Source organism: Pongo pygmaeus, chromosome 12, assembly GCF_028885625.2.
Source record: "Pongo pygmaeus isolate AG05252 chromosome 12, NHGRI_mPonPyg2-v2.0_pri, whole genome shotgun sequence".
Classification (NCBI taxonomy): Eukaryota; Metazoa; Chordata; class Mammalia; order Primates; family Hominidae; genus Pongo; species Pongo pygmaeus.
In genome coordinates this window covers 94,614,636-94,631,663 of record NC_072385.2, presented here as the reverse complement: position 1 = coordinate 94,631,663, position 17,028 = coordinate 94,614,636, and the positions used below count along the sequence as shown (strand labels likewise).

The 17,028-nt window shown below is 39.5% G+C and overlaps 1 protein-coding gene across 4 annotated transcripts in view; it reads right to left on the bottom strand.

The window, feature by feature from the left end:
• Positions 1-17,028, bottom strand: part of CDKL4 (cyclin dependent kinase like 4) — a 72,892-nt gene that overhangs the window by 20,936 nt on the left and 34,928 nt on the right. For all 4 annotated transcript variants that reach the window (XM_063648799.1, XM_054475504.2, XM_054475502.2 and 1 more), the window contains exons 5-6: positions 15,149-15,239; positions 938-1,135 (exon numbers count right to left, since the gene is read on the bottom strand). In XM_063648799.1, coding sequence (XP_063504869.1) covers positions 938-1,135; positions 15,149-15,239 — 289 coding nt within the window. The remainder of the gene's footprint in view (positions 1-937; positions 1,136-15,148; positions 15,240-17,028) is intronic.

Below are 17,028 nucleotides of genomic sequence, written 5' to 3'. Positions count from 1 at the left end.
GCCTCTGTTTCCTCGTTTATACATAGGCACAATTTAAAACATTATAACTTCCTTAACAGGTTTTTCTTAAGACTGAAAAAGATGATGCGTATGAAAGTAATTTGTAAATTCTTAAGTACTATACAAAGAAGATGTGTTAACATTATTCTAAACTTCAGCAGCCACCCCTAATCAGGAAGTAAAATCAGACTCTTAAGCTCTTGGGCAGGAGTCTGCCAAACTACGACCTGAGGGCCACATCTGGCCTACTGCCTGTTTCTGTACAGCTTGTGACCTCAGAATTGGTTTTACATTTTTAAGCAGATTTTTAAAAGTCAAAAAAGATTTTTTGATATTGTTACATGTGAAAACTACAAGAAATTAAAATTTCTGTGTCCATAAATAAAGTTCTGTTGGAACACAGCTATGCTCATTTGTTGACATGCTGTGTATTGCTGCTTTTGCACTGCAATAGCAGAGTTGGGGAATTGCAACAGAGACTGTGCAGCCTGCATAACCTAAAATATTTACCATACAGCTTTTTATAGAAACAATTTGCTGATTCCTGCTCTAGAGTAAAGGGGGGAACCTCTTTTACAGTGGACAGAAATTGCATTTGATCAAATATCTTAGATTAAGCTCTAGGCAGCTGACTCATATCCTTATCCCTATCTTAGTCCGATATGGAAAGTAAATGTATAGTTTATTCCATGGCTAATTGACTTTTCCTGGAAAGGGATCTGAGAGCTCCCTGAGAGGAGTCACGGTTCTACATGTTTAGAAAAGGATTGGGCTTTGGCTACAACCCAGACCCCAGAACAACCATCCTGAGTGGCACTTTGAAGAAGCAATAAAACTCTTGTTTTTTATTTATTTTTATTTATTTATTTATTATTATAGTAACATATGAATGCTATAACATTTCAGCAACTCTGTCGCCATAAAATGCAATTCATACCTAGTGTTCTGATTATCAGATAAAGTTGGTCCACATCTGATTTTCCAGGCCACAGTGGCTGGCCTGTCAGGAGCTCTGCAAAAACGCAACCAATAGCCCATATATCGACTGAAGAACCATACTGAGTATCTCCCACAAGAAGTTCAGGAGCTCGGTACCATCTCGTAGCTACATAATCGGTGTAGGCATCTCCTGGAACTGCAAATGCATCAATCAGATCACGTAAGTCAATTCTCCCAACATGTGAACTGCTCCCAAGAACACATCAGGCATTCAGGCTTCGATAACCATCAGAGGCCATGATACTCTTAACGGTTAATGCAGTGAGGCACTAATTGAGGAAACAGTTACTGTGCATTGAGATAGTAAATTTGACATTCAAGAGCACTTTGGATAATTAACATCTATTATTACTCCAAATTGGGGTGGCAGGTGGTGTGGTAGGGATAGGGGGAATGAGAATTTCCGGAGTGTGACTTTAAGTCTAAACCGCGTTGTTGGTTTCCACTTTACCATCAGCACAGTGGTTGTTGTGCGCTGAATTGCGTCCCCTCAAAAGATAGGTTGAAGTCCTAATTCTTGCTATCTGTGAATGTGACCTTATTTGGAAATAAGGTTTTTGCAGATGTAATTAATTAGTTAAGATGAAGTCATACTAGATTAGGGTGGACTCTAAATCCAATGACTTGAATCCTTACAGGAACACAGAGACACGGAGAATGCCATGTGATGAGGCAGAGATTGGAGTGATGCAGTTGCAAGCGTAGGAATGCCAAGTTTTCCCACATCCATCAGAAGCTGGGCTAGAGGCCGGGCATGGTGGCTCATGCCTCTCATCCCAGCACTTTGGGAGGCCAAGGCAAGCAGATCATTTGAGGTCAGGAGTTTGAGACCAGCCTGGGCAACATGGCAAAACCCTGTCTCTACTAAAAATACAAAAATTAGCCAGGCATGGTGGCACGTGCTTGTCGTCCTAGCTACTTGAGAAGCTGAGGCAGGAGAATCACTTAAACCTGTGGAGGCTGCAGTGAGCCGTGATCGTGCCACTGCACTCCAGCCTGGGGGACAGAGTAAGACTCTAACTCACACGTATACAAAAAAAGAAGCTAGGATAGAGACATGGAAGGGTCCTCTCCTACAGCCTTCAGAGGGAATGTAGCCCTGCTGAAACCTTGATGGCAGACGTCTGGCCTCCAGAATTGTGAGAAAATAGATTTCTGTTGTTTTCAGCCACTCAGATTGTGGTAATGTATCATGGCAGCCCCAGGAAACTAATGCAGCACTAGACAATTGCATAAATTAATTTTTCTATCCAAATGTGTTAACTTAGGACCCACTGTGACAAAAACCTCAATTTGACTCCTTGTACTATGTATGAGTCATGTGTGGTATGTGATAGACAGATGACAGAGAGCTAGGTGCACCCTCAGTGCCCAGCCCTGTCCTATGCCACAGGTGTGGACTGCCTGGACCCAAGGCACCTGCCTCCAAGTGAGTGGAAGCCAATCCCAGAATCATCACAGGACCCTGAACGATCAGGAGCCATACAAATGCATTACAGAGGAGGAACAATTGGAAAGCAGCCCGGCTTGCAGAGATGAGGTAATGGGCAATTATCCTTAGTAAAGTCGTCGGGTAGCCCCAAAGACACTGCCACAAAAGGCAGCTCAGAAAATAGCGGCTGCAGCTCAGGTCAGAGAACAGTCCTCATAGGAGTGGGAAAAGGAAATAATCTTTACTTGCTCATTGCTCTTTTATAAAGTTCTATAAACTTTTGAAGGATAAAAATTAATAAATGCCATAATGGAAATTTGGAAAATGGAGAATAAGAAGGAAAATAACAACCACTAACAATTTTCGCTATTCACAGGCTAAGTCAGCTGTTTTATTTGTTTGGAACATTTTTCGACTTAAAAGTCATATATGCTCACTGCAGAGAATATGAAAAAATACATAAGAAAACAGAAAGAAGGTAAATAAATCCAAGTTTTACCACCCAAAGGTACTTTGTGTTAATCTTTTGGTGTATTTTGTTCAAGTCTTTTTCTTATTTACAGCATAGTTCTGCGTACCACTTTTTTGGAGGCAGGGTCATGCTGTCCCCCAAGCTAAAATGCAGTGGCACAATCATAGCTCACTGCGGGTTTGAACTCCTGGGCTCACGCGATCCTCCTGCCTCAGCCTCCTGAGTAGCTGGGACTATAGGGGCTTGAAACCATGCCTGGCTAATTAAAAAAAAAAAATTTTTTTTTTTTATTGGTATAGATAGAGGTCTCACTATGTTGCTCAGGCCTGTACAAGTACTTTTGATCATACTACATATAAAATTCTGTGTCCTGATTTTTTTCATTGAATTCTATGCATTTATCATGTTATTATAAACTCTTCCTAAACTTGAGTTTAACGGCTGCATAACAGCTTACCAAGTGTATATGCCAGGATTTACTTTACCTTACCCAAATTTTCCAATATTTTGTCACTATAAATAACACCACATTATTTTTCAATAATCCCTGCACAAAGCTTTTTCTGTATTTAGAATTATTTCAAGGCCCGGCACAGTAGCTCACGCCTATAACCCCAGCACTTCGGGAGGCCAAGGCAGGCGGATCGTGTGAGCCCAGGAGTTTGAGGCCAGCCTGGGCAACATGGTGAAATCTTGTCCCTACAAAAAAATTAAAAAATCATCTAGGCATGGTAGCATGCGCCTGTGGTCCCAGCTACATGGGAGGCTGAGGCAGAAGGATAGCTTGAGCCTAGGAGGTTGAGGCTGCAGTGAGCTACGATCATATCACTGCCCTCCAGCCTGGGCTACAGAGCGAGACTCCATCTCTAAAAAAAAAAAAAAAAAAAAGAGCCAGGTTTGGTGGCTCAAGCCTGTAATCCCAGCACTTTGGGAGGCTGAAGGGGTTGGATTACTTGAGCCTAGGTAGTCGAGACCAGCCTTGGCAAAATGGTGAAATCGCTCTCTGTTAAAAAAAAAAAAAAAGAATTATTCCTTTAGGATGATTTTCTATGGCTGGAATTATTAGATTGAGAGGTGTAAACATCATTTATAAAATTATTATTATTATTATTATTATTATTGTTGTTTTTGAGATGGAGTTTCGCTCTTATTGCCCAGGCTGGAGTTCAATGGCACAATCTTGGCTCATCGCAACCTCCACCTCCCGGGTACATGCGATTCTCCTGCCTCAGCCTCCCAAGTAGCTGGGATTACAGAAATACGCCACCATGCCCGGCTAATTTTGTATTTTTAGTAGAGACGGGGTTTTTCCACGTGGGTCAGTCTGGTCTCGAACTCCTGACCTCAGGTGATCTGCCTGCCTTGGCCTCCCAAAGTGCTGGGATTATAGGCATGAGCCACCGTGCCTCGCCCATTTATAAAATTATTAAAGAAATTTATGTTCTTTGTAGAAAACTTGGAAAATACAAAAAAGCATAAAGAAGAAAATAAAACATCACCCATCACCCAGAGAGAAACCAAGTTAACCTTTTGGAATAGAATTGGGACCAGTCTGTGTGTGCAGCTATGTGTTCTTTTTCACTTAGCCCTATGTTGTGAGCTGGAGCATTTCTCATGTCATTAAAATCCTTTAAAAATATATTTTTACAGTATTAAGTCAGATAACTTCTTTAGCCATTTCCTTATTTCTGAATGATTGGGTTCCTCTTAATTTTTTTCTCAGTAATAAATGGTTCTACAATGAACATTATGTTCTATTATTTTGGGGGGTAGTATCTTGGATTATGAGAGATTCCTAAAAGCGAAATTAAAGATACAAAGGGCACTAGTACTGCTTTCTCAAGGATTTGTTTGAAACTGTGTTCCCACTAAAAACAATCTCGTGAGCTCTGAGTAGTTATTGTTTGAAAAATCTGGCTGGGCACGGTGGCTCACACCTGTAATCCCAGCACTTTGGGAGGCCGAGGTGGGAGGATCACTTGAGGCCAGAAGTTCGAGATCAGCCTGGGCCCCATGGTGAAACACTGTCTCTACCAAAAATACAAAATTTAGCCGTGTGTGGGGGTGTACATCTGTCGTCCCAGCTACTTGGGAGGCTGAGGTGGGAGGCTTGAGCCCTGGAGGTGGAGGTTGCAATGAGCTGAGATAATGCCACTGCACTCCAGCCTGGGTGACAGAGTGAGACTCTGTCTCAAAACAAACAAACACACACACAAACAAACAAACAGAAAACACTCTGCCAGCTTCATCGGTGAAGAGTAGTATTTTAATGTGCATTTATTCGGTATCAGTGAAGAGGAAGATTATTTCATGTTATTAGCCTTTTCTTTCATCTGTCAACTGTCAATATCTTGCTAATTTTTCTACTCAGAGCTTTTGTGGTTTTCTTTTAAACCAATTTATATTCGCTCTTATCTATCAACCTATTACCAATTTTGAACTATTCTCTCCTTTGGTTATTGACTTTAAAATTTTTATCTCTCTGTGTGTATCTATATATCTATATATAGGAGGAGCTTAAATTTATTTTGTGGTAAAATACACATAATATAAAATTTACCACTTAACCATTTAAGATTGTACAATTCAGTGGCATGAAGTACATTCAGTGTTGCACAACCATCACCACTATGCACCTCCAAAGTTTTTTCCATCATCCTAGCCTGAAACTCTGTATCCTTTAAACAACAACTCCCCATTCTCCCTTCCCCCAGCCCTGATAACCACTATTCTTTTTTGTCTCCATGAATTTGACTATTCTAGGTAGAGCATGTAAATAGAATCATACACTATTTGTCCTTTTCTGTCTGTCTTATTTCACTCAGCTTAGTGTTTTCAAGGTGCATCCATGTCGTAGCATATATCAAAATTTCATTTCTTTTTAAGATTGAGTAAGATTTCATTATATGTATATACCACATTTTGTTTATCCACTCATCCTTGATGGACATTGGTTGTTTCCACCTTTTGTCGTTGTGACTAATCCTACTATAAGCATTGGCATACAAATATCTTCAAGTCCCTGCTGTCAATTTTTTTGGGTATGTACCTAGAAGTGGAATTGTTGGATCATACAGTGATTCTATGTTTAATTTTTTGAAGAACTGCCATACTGCTTTCCACAGCAGTTGCACCATTGTACATTTCCACTAGCAATGCATGAGGGCTCTAATTTCTTCATATCTTTAGCAACACTTGTTATTTTGTTCTGTGTGTTTTTAAAAAATAATAGTCATCCTAATGGGTGCAAAGTGGTATCTCACTGTGGTTTTGATTTGCATATCCCTAATGATTACCGTAAGCATCTTTCATGTTCTTATTGGCCATTTGTATATCTTCCTTCTTACTTTTTATTTTTTACATTTTTAATTAATTTTTTTTTTTTTTTTTTTTTTTGAGACAGGGTCTCACTCTGTCACCTGGGCTGGAGTGTAGTGGTGCAATCTCGGCTCACTCCAACCTCTGTTTCCTGGGTTCAAGCGACTCTCATGCCTCAGACTCCTGAGTTAGCTGGTATTACCGGTGTGAGCCACTGCACCCTGCCTTATATACCTTCTTTAAAGAAATGTCTATTCTGATGGTTTCTGAGGAAAATGGTGGATAGGAGGCAGGACTAACTTGCAGGTACGACTTGGATGGACACAGCAGCGTGTGGAGACTTACATCATGAACTTTTGCTCCAAGAACTACCACAGGAACATACCAGGAAAGCCAAGAGAATCCACAGACCCTTTGAAGAAGGTGGATTACTGCTGCAGGATCTGTGGGACAGCCAAGGAGCTCCGAAGACAAAGGTCATATTCTCCTGGGAGCTCTATAGCCCCACCCACTGCCTGATCCACCCTATGCTACTGAAGCTGATGTGCTCTTGAGAGCACCGCCTCCTGGCTGGAGGTTAACCAACATAAAACTAGTGCACATAACAAAAATACAACCAAGTCAACCAACATAAAACCAGTGTGCTTAACAAAAATACAACCAAGGACCCTCATAGAGTCCACTTCGCTCCCCTGCTACCTCTACCAGAGCAGGTGCTGGTATCCATGGCTGAAAGACCTGACAATGGATCACATCACAGGACTCTTTGCAGACACTTCCTAGTACCAGCCCAGAGCCTGGTAGCTTCTCTGGGTGGCTAGATCCAGAAGAGAAATAACAATGAATGCAGTTCAGCTCTCAGGAAGCCCCGTCCCTAGGGGAAAGGGGAGAGCACCACATCAAGGGAGCACCCCATGGGACAAAAGAATCTGAACAGCAGCCCCCAAGTCCCAGATCTTCCCTCTGACATAGTCTACCCAAATGAGAAGAAACCAGAAAAACAATCCAGTAACAAGATGACAAAATAAGGTTCTTTTTTTTGAGATGGAGTCTTGCTCTGTCACCTAGGCTGGAGTGCAGTGGTGTGATCTTGGCTCACTGCAACCTCTGCTTCCTGGGTAGAAGTGATTCTCCTGCCCCAGCCTCCCAAGTAGCTGGGACTACAGGTACATGCTGCCACGCCCAGCTAATTTTTGAATTTTTAGTACAGACAAGGTTTAGCCATGTTGGCCAGGCTGGTCTCGAATTCCTGACCTCGGGTATCTGCCCACCTTGGCCTCCCAAAGTGTTGGGATTACAGGCGTAAGCCACTGTGCCTGGCCCAAAACAAGGTTCTTTAACACTTCCAAAAGATCACACTAGCTCACCAGCAATGGATCCAAGCCAGGAGAAAAATCTCTGAATTGACAGAAAAAGAATTCAGAAGGTCAACTATTAAGCCAATTAAGGAGGCACCAGAGAAGGATGAAGTCCAACCTAAAGAAATAAAAAAAGATGCAGGATATGAATGGAAAAATCTCCAGTGAAACAGAGAGCATAAATAAAAAAACAATCACAACTTCTGGAAATCAAGGACATGCTTAGAGAAATGCAAAATGCACTAGAAAGTCTCAGCAACAGAGTTGCACAAGTTCAAGAAAGAACTTCAGAGCTTGAAGACGAGACTTTCAAATTAACCCAATCTGTCAAAGACAAAGAAAAAAAGAATTAAAAAAATGAACAAAGCCTCCAAGAAGTTTGGTATTATGTTTAACTATGAAACTTAAGAATAATTGGTGTTCCCAAGGAAAAAGAGAAATCTAAAAGTTTGGAAAACGTATTTGAGGGAATAATTGAGGAAAACTTCCCCGGCCTCGCTAGAGATCTAGACATCCAAATACAAGAAGCTCAAAGAACGCCTGGGAAATTCATTGCAAAAAGATCATCGCCTAGGCACATAGGCATCAGGTTATCTAAAATCAAGACGAAGGAAAGAATATTAAGGATTCTGAGGCAAAAGCATTGGGTACTACAAAGGAAAACCTATCAGATTAACAGCAGATTTCTCAGTAGAAACCCTACAAGCTAGAGGGGATTGAGGTCCTATCTTTAGCCTCCTTAAACAAAACAATTATCAGCCAAGAATTTTGTATCTAGTGAAACTAAGCTTCATAAATGAAGGAAAGATATAGTCTTTTTCAGACAAACAAATGCTGAGAGAATTTGCCACTGCCAAGCCAGCACTATAGGAACTGTTAAAAGGAGCTCTAAATCTTGAAACAAATGTTTGAAATACACCAAAGCAGAATCTCCTTAAAGCATAAATCTCACAGGACTTATAAAAACAGCAACACAATGAAAAAAACCCAGGGTATTCAGGCAACAAGTAGCATGATGAATAGTACCTCACATCTCAATACTGATGTTGGATGTAAATGGCCTAAATGGTCCACTTAAAAGATACAGAATGGCAGAGTGGATAAAAATTCACCAACCAAGTATCTGTTGTCTTTATGAGATTCACCTGACACATAAGGACTCACATAAGCTTAAAGTAAAGCGGGGGAGAAAGGTATTCCATGCAAATGGACACTAAAAGTGAGAGCAGGAGTAGCTATTCTCATATCAGACAAAACAGACTTTAAAGTAACAGCAGTTAAAAAAGACAAAGAGGGACATTATATAATGATAATAAAAAAAAAAACTAGTCCAACAGGTAAATATCACAATCCTAAATATATATGCACCTAACATTGGAGCTTCCAAATTTATAAAACAATTACTATTAGACCTAAGAAATGAGATAGTAACAATAATAGTGGGGGACTTCAATACTCCACTGACAACACTAGACAGGTCATCAAGACAGAAAGTCAACAAAGAGACAATGGACTTAAACTATACCCTACAACAAATGGACTTAACAGATATTTACAGAACTTTCTACCCAACAATTGCAGAATATACATTCTGTTCATCAGCACATGGAACATCTGCCAAGATAGACCATATAATAGGCCACAAAACAAAAAAATTTAAGAAAATTGAAATTATAGCAAGAACTCTCTCAGATCACAGTGGAATAGAATTGGAAAGCAACTCCAAAAGGAATCCTCAAAACCATGCAAATATATGGAAATTAAATGACCTGCTCCTGAATGATTGTTCAGTCAACAATGAAACCAAGATAGAAATTTAAAAATTCTTTGAACTGAACAATAATAGTGACACAACCTAGCAAAACCTCTGGGATACAGCAAAGGCAATACTAAGAGGAAAGTTTAGAGCATTAAATGCCTACATCAAAAAGTCTGAAAGAGCACAAATAGACAATCTAAGGTCACATTTCAAGGAGCTAGAGAAACAGGAAAAAAACAAACCTAAACCCAGCAGAAGAAAAGAAATAACCAAGATCAGAGCAGAAGTAAATGATATTGAAACAACAACAACAACAACAAAAACCCACAAAAGACAAATGAAACAAAAATCTGGTTCTTTGAAAAGATAAATAAAATTGATAGGCCATTAGCAAGATTAACCAAAAAAAGAAGAGAGAAGATCAAACTAAGCTCAATTAGAAACGAAACAGGAGATATTATAACTGATACCACAGAAATACAAAAGATCACTCAAGGCTCCTATGAATACCTTTACGTGCATAAACTGGAAAACCTAGAGGAGGATGGATAAATTCCTGGAAATATGCAACCCTCCTAGATTAAACCAGGAAGAAATAGAACCTCTGAACAGACCAATAACAAGCAGCGAGATTGAAACGATAATTAAAAAGTTACCAGTGAAAAAAAGTCCAAGACCAGAGAGATTCACAGCTAAATTCTATCAGACATTCAAAGAAAAATTGGTACCAATCCTATTGACACTATTCCAAAAGACAGAGAAAGGGAATCCTCTCTAAATCATTCTATGAAGACAGTATCACCCTAATAACAAAACCAGAAAAGGACATAACAAAAAAAGAAAACTACAGAGCAATGTCCTTGATGAACATAGATGCAAAAATCCTCAACAAAATACTAGCTAACCAAATCCAACAGCATGTCAAAAAGATAATCCACCATGATCAAGTGTATTTCATACCAGGGATGCAGGGATGGTTTAACATCTGCAATCAATAAATGCGATACACCACATAAACATAATTAAAAACAAAAATCACAAGGTCATCTCAATAGATGCAGAAAAAGCACTTGACAAAATTCAGCATTGCTTTATGATGAAAACCCTCAGCAAAATCAGCATAGAAGGGACATACCTTAAGGTAATAAAAACCATTGATGACAAACCCACAGTCAACATTATACTGAATAGGGAAAAGTTGAAAGCATTTCCCCCGAGAATTAGAACAAGACAAGGATGCCCACTTTCACCACTTCTATTCAACATAGTACTGGAAGTCCTAGCTAGAGCAATCAGACAAGAGAAAAAAATAAAGGGCATCTAAATTGGTAAAGAGGAAGTCAAACTTTTGCTGTTGGCTGATGATATGATCATATACGTAGAAAACCCTAAGGACTCCTTCAAAAAGCTCCTAGAACTGGTAAATGAATTCAGCAAAATTTTAGGATAACAAAATTAATGTACACAAATCAGTAGCCCTGCTATATACCAACAACAACCAAGCTGAGAATCAAACCAAGAACTCAACCCCTTTTACAATAGCTGCAAAAAAATAAAATACTTAGGAATATACTTAACCAAGGAGGTGAAAGACCTCTATAAGGAAAACTACAAAACATTGCTGAAAGAAATCAAAGATGACACAAACAAACGGAAACACATCCTGTGCTCATGGACGGGTAGAATCAATATTGTGAAGATGACCATACTGCCAAAAGCAACCTACAAATCCAATGCAATTCCCATCAAAATACCCCCATCATTCTTCACAGAGCTAGAAAAAACAATCCTAAAATTCATATAGGACCAAAAAAAGAGCCCGCATAGCCAAAGCAAGACTAAGCAAAAAGAACAAATCTGGAGGGATTATCCTACCTAACTTCAAACTATACTATAAGGCCATAGTCATCAAAGCAGTATGGTATTGGTATAAAAACAGGCATATAGACCAATGGAACAGAATAGAGAAACCAGAAATAAAGCCAAATACTTATAGTCAAATGATCTTTGACAAAGCAAACAAAAACATAAAGTGATGAAAGGACACCTTATTAAACAAATGGTGCTGGTATAATTGGCAAGCCACATGTAGAAGAATGAAACTGGATCCTCACCTCTCACCTTATACAAAAATCATCTCAAGATGGATCAAAGACTTCAATCTAAGACCTGAAACCATAAAAATTCTAGAAGATAACACTGGCTTAGGCAAAGACTTCTCATGACCAAGAACCCAAAAGCAAATGCAACAAAAACAAAGATAAATAGATGGAACTTAAACTAAAAAAGCTTCTGCACAGCAAAAGAAATACTCAGCAGAGTAAACAGACAACCCACAATGTGGGAGAAAATCTTCACAATCTAAACATCCAACAGAGGACTAATATCCAGAACCTACAAGTAACTCAAATCAGCAAGAAAAAACAAACCATCCCATCAAAAAGTGGGCTAAGGACATGAATAGACGTTCTCAAAAGAAGATATACAAATGGCTAACAAAAACATGAAAAAAATGCTCAACATCACTAATTATCAGGGAAATGCAAATCAAAACCATAATGCGATACCACCTTACTCCTGCAAGAATGGCCATAACCAAAAAAATTAAAAAAAAAAAAAAACTACAGATGTTGGCATGGATGTGGTGAAAAGGGAACACTTCTACACTTTGAAGGGAATCTAAATTAATACAACCACTATGAAAAACAGTGTGGAGATTCCTTAAAGAACTAAAAGTAGATCTACTATTTGATCCAGCAGCCCCACTCCTGGGTATCTACCGAGAGGAAAAGAAGTCATTATATAAAAAATATACTTGCACATGCATGTTTATAGCAGCACATTTGCAATTGAAAAAATATGGAACCAGCCCAAATGTCCATCAATCAACAAGTAGATTAAAAAAATGTGGTATATATATACCACAGAATACTACTCAGTCATACAAAGGAACAAAATAATGGCATTTGCAGCAACCTGGATGGAACTGGAGACCATTATTCTAAGTGAAATAACTCAGGAATAGAAAACCAAACATCTATATTCCAGTAAGTGGGAGCTAAGCTATGAGGACGCAAAAGCATAATAATAATACAATGGACTCTGGGGACTCAGCGGAAAGGGTGTGGGGGGGTGAGGGATAAAAGACTACACATTGGGCACAGTGTACACTGCTCAGGTGGTGGGTGAAACCAAAATCCCAGAAATCACCACCAAATAACTTATTCATATAGCCAAGTGTGGTGGCTAACACCTGTAATCCCAGCACTTTGGGAGGCTGAGGCAGGCAGATGACTTGAGCTCAGGAGCTCAAGACAAACCTGGCCAACATTGCAAAAACCTATCTCTATTAAAAATTTAAAAATTAGCTGGGTGTGGTGGCGGGTTCTGGAAGTCACAGCTACTTGGGAGGCTGGGGCAGGAGAATTGCTTGAACCCAGGAAGCGGAGTTTGCGGTGAGCCGAGATCACACCGCTGCACTCCAGCCTGGGCAACAGAGCAAGACTCTGGACTCTGTCTCAAACAAAACAAAACAAAACAAAACAAAACAAAAGAAAACAAAACAACGAACTTTTTCAAGTAACCAAACACCACCTGTTCCCCAAAAACCTATTGAAATAAAACAACAAAAAAGAAATGTCTATTCAAGTCCTTTGCCCACTTTCAAATTAGTTTTTGTTATTGAGTTATAGTTCTGAACATTCTGGCTATTATTTCTTTATTAGGTATACATTTACTAATATTTTCTCCTTTTCCATGGGTTGCTTTTCATTCTGTTTATAGTGTCCTTTGATGCACAGAAATTTTTAATTTTGATGAAGTCCAATTTATCTATTTTTCCTTTTGTTGCTTGTGCTTTTGGTGTCACATCCAAGAAATCACTGTTAAATTCAATGTCATGAGGCTTTTTGTCTATGTTTTCTTTTAAGAGTTTTATAGCTTTTTTTCTTGTGTTTAAGTTGGTGATTCATTTTGAGTGAATATAATGTAAGGTAAAGGTCCAAGTTCCTTCTTTTGCATGTGGATATCCAGTAGGAGCTTACATTTTTATGTGGATGTCTATTGAGTCAGTGTTAGCGTTTTATCACATAATGGGACCCCTTCCTTTGCCTTTCTCATTATAAATGGCCAACAGTGACCCCAGCAATGACTCATACCAGTACTTAGAAGACTGGAGCTGTAACCAGTGCCTGAGCTCATGTCTTGTGGAGGTTTAAGTCAGCACTAACAAGTTGGCAGTGTCTTGTACTACCACTTTGTTTACAATAATATGGCAAAAGGTATCATTATTGGAATTGCCACAGTGGGTTCACCATTCAGACTTTTGGATATGTTCATGCAGTCAAAATTTCTGAGACAGATGACCCTAATACTGAACTCCGTTCTAAGGTTCTTCATTCAGACAAGAATGACTATGTTTGCTACAGGAAAACTCAGTAGGAAAGCTGACTTGCATATTCAGCTCAGAAATGCAAAGGAAAATGAAAAAGGAAAGGAAAAAAAGAATGCATATTCATGAAAAATCAAAAATATTTATATTTTTGGAAGTATTGCCAGTTTAAGAAGCTTTGCTTGCCCATGGAGAAAAATCCCCAAAAGGAACAATTATGAGGTAACTTTTATATGAAATGCTGCTCTTATGTTCTTAATGCTTGTAATGACATATCTGTGTAGGTTTTTTAACTTATTTTTGTGACTAAATTGGGTATTTTGGTAGTATATAATGGATTTCCAGGAAAAAAAACCCAAATCTATGACACCGCATCTATACCATGCATTGGATGACTATCATTCACTTAATTTCCTAAATTGAGGGTTATATATATTTCAGTAATTGTTTTCTATGTATTTCCTGTATAGTTGAGATCATACTGTATACATATGTTTTCACTTTCCTTTTTCTCTTACCATGTCTTAAACATTTTCCTATGCCACTGAAACTCTGCAAACATCCCTGCTAACGGCAGCCCAGCATTTCATGATACTGATGCACCATGGTACTATGTGCAGCGTTCGTAACTCGATAGTTTTCCAGTGTTTGTCTATTTCTCTTTTCAGCCCCATGGCACAGGGACCAATTATCATGAGGATCCTATTATCTTTACCACAAAGCACAGCAACCTCAGAAAGCCTTGATCAGGTTTTGTTTTTGCCTAACCCTTCCAAATGCATTGCCAAGTCACTCATGTTTGGGTCCCATCAGGATACCAATTATGTCCACACCCAGACTGCGAGGTGTATGTTGCTAATGCATATATTTGTCTGCTGTAAAGTTCTAGATTGAGGGAGAAACAATGATTTGTCCCCCTTTCCCTTCAGTTCCTCCTTGCCTGGAATGATTTCCTTTTTCTTAGCACTGTCTCTGAATCCTCTCTCTTTAATTTTCAGTTTACTCTTCTAGTCTCACCAGCTCTGTGAAGTTTTTTTCAACCACTCTCGCCCACATTAATATCTCCCTCCAGGGAACCGTCTGCACCTTCACTTTAGTACTTTATTGCCAATCATCTTGTATTATTCTTTGTTTCTTTTACTGTAGATTATAAGTGCATGAAGAGCAGAAACGCTTTTAGAAATCTTTTCCTTTCCTATGGGGCAAAGCACAGAAAGGTGACATCTGATAAATTCTAGCTGAATGGAGCAGAGTTGAAGTGCAAACGAATGTACTGACTAAAAGGCTAAAGTGAGATTTTCCTTTTTGAATAACAACAATACAATATTTGGCATATGTCCAATATCCAAAGTAAGAATTTAAACTATGTCATTTTATCATCATCTGAACTGGATATTAGTAAAAAAAAATTGCTACTTACTCAGAATTCGTGCAAACCCAAAGTCACAAATCTTGATTATTCCTTGCTTAGTTATTAGAATATTTTCAGGTTTTACATCTCTGTGAATACACTGTAAGATCATTATTTGATTATTTTTCTGAACCATCAAAATGACAAAGAATAAACATTAACTACTAGTTTAAGTAATAGATACACAGCCTATGAGATAAAAACAAATGTGGGCTTCCTTCATTTTTCTAAAAGAACTTAAATTGGCAGTTTTTCACTTGTAACTCTTGTCATACCAAAATTAAAAATTTTATTAAAATATTGTTTTATTATTGAAAAAATTAAAACTATAATTGTATATGAAAACTGTCTTTTTTTTTTTTTTTTTTTAAAGGAGGGATTATCAGACTGGGTGTGGTGGCTCATGTCCATAATCCCAGCACTTTGTGAGGCCGAGGCGGGAGGATAACTTGAAGCCAGGAGTTTGACACCACTCTGGGCAATGCAGTGAGACCCTGTCTCTACGAAAAAGTTAAAAAATTAGCCAGGCGTAGTGGCATGCACTTGTAGCTACTCGGGAGGCTGAGGCCGAAGGATCACTTGAGCCTCGAAGGTTGAGGCTGCAGTCAGCTGTGATCACACGGCACAGAGCCTAAGCAACTGAGCTAGACCCTGTCTCAAAAACAAAAAATAAAAATAAAAATAAAAAATTAAATTCAAGAAGAGAGTATGATACAATTATTTCTTTCACTTTCTGCTGGGCCCTATTTAAACTGTAAGAGGTAAAACCCTAAATGAGATTAGACTCAGAGTACCTCTAATAACTGCTGCCACCCAAGAGTCACAATTCAGGTTGAAAAACTTGCAGATTTGAGAAATTAGAAAAACATTTAAATGATAACAAAAAGCAAAATTCACTTAGAATGACCATATTATTTATTATCCAAATCAGGAGACTTCCAAGTGTGAAAGAGGGGCCTATTAATAATCATGTCAGGACAACAGGCACAAACCAGGACTGCCCTGGGCGAGCTGGGGCGCACTGTCCCCTATTTAGCAGAGATTCCGAAGCATTCCGCGCCAGGGGATGGGGATCACTTCCACCTTCTCACCACGGAGCTAGCCTGGAACGATCAGCAACACTCCTGAGATGGCCCACGATGCTGTCAGAATCCATACTGGGAAAGTGGGACCCGAGGCACGCTGACCTCAAAACAGCTTTTTTTTTTTTTGAGACGGAGTCTCGCTGTGTCGCCCAGGCTACTCAGTGGCGCGATCTCGGCTCACTGCAACCTCCGCCTCCCGCGTTCAAGCGATTCTCCTGCCTCAGCCTCCCGAGTAGCTGGGACTACTGGTGTGTCCCGAGTAGCTAGGATTACAGGCGCTCACCACCATGCCCAGCTAATTTTGTATTTTTAGTAGAGACTGGTTTCACCATGTTGTTGTCCAGGCTGGTCTTGAATTACTGAGCTCAAGTGATCCGCCCACCTGGGTCTCCCAAAGTGCTGGGATTACAGGCGTGAGCCACCGCGCCTGGACCCCGCTGTTCTTTCATATGCAGCGGCCTTACAATTTGCTGCCTCACCATAATGACCCTGAATGAAGCAGATGCTCCTCGCTGGACAGGAGCGGCCCGGCTAGGGGCCTGGGTGAGGGCAGGCTGAGTAAGCCCGCGCGCACATGGGCATTCCAGAAATGGGTTTCCATGTTGGGGAGGTGCTGTGAGAAAACAGCTCAGACCTTACCCTTCAGAACTTTCCAGTTTATCCACGCTCCCAAAAAAGAAAATGGATGAAAATAATATCGATCTCCACAACTGGACCCTCACAAGGAACTCTGTACTTTTCAAAGCACTTTCAATTCGAAGCATGAATTATTTCATCCTTGCAACAATCCTGTGATTGCAAGTG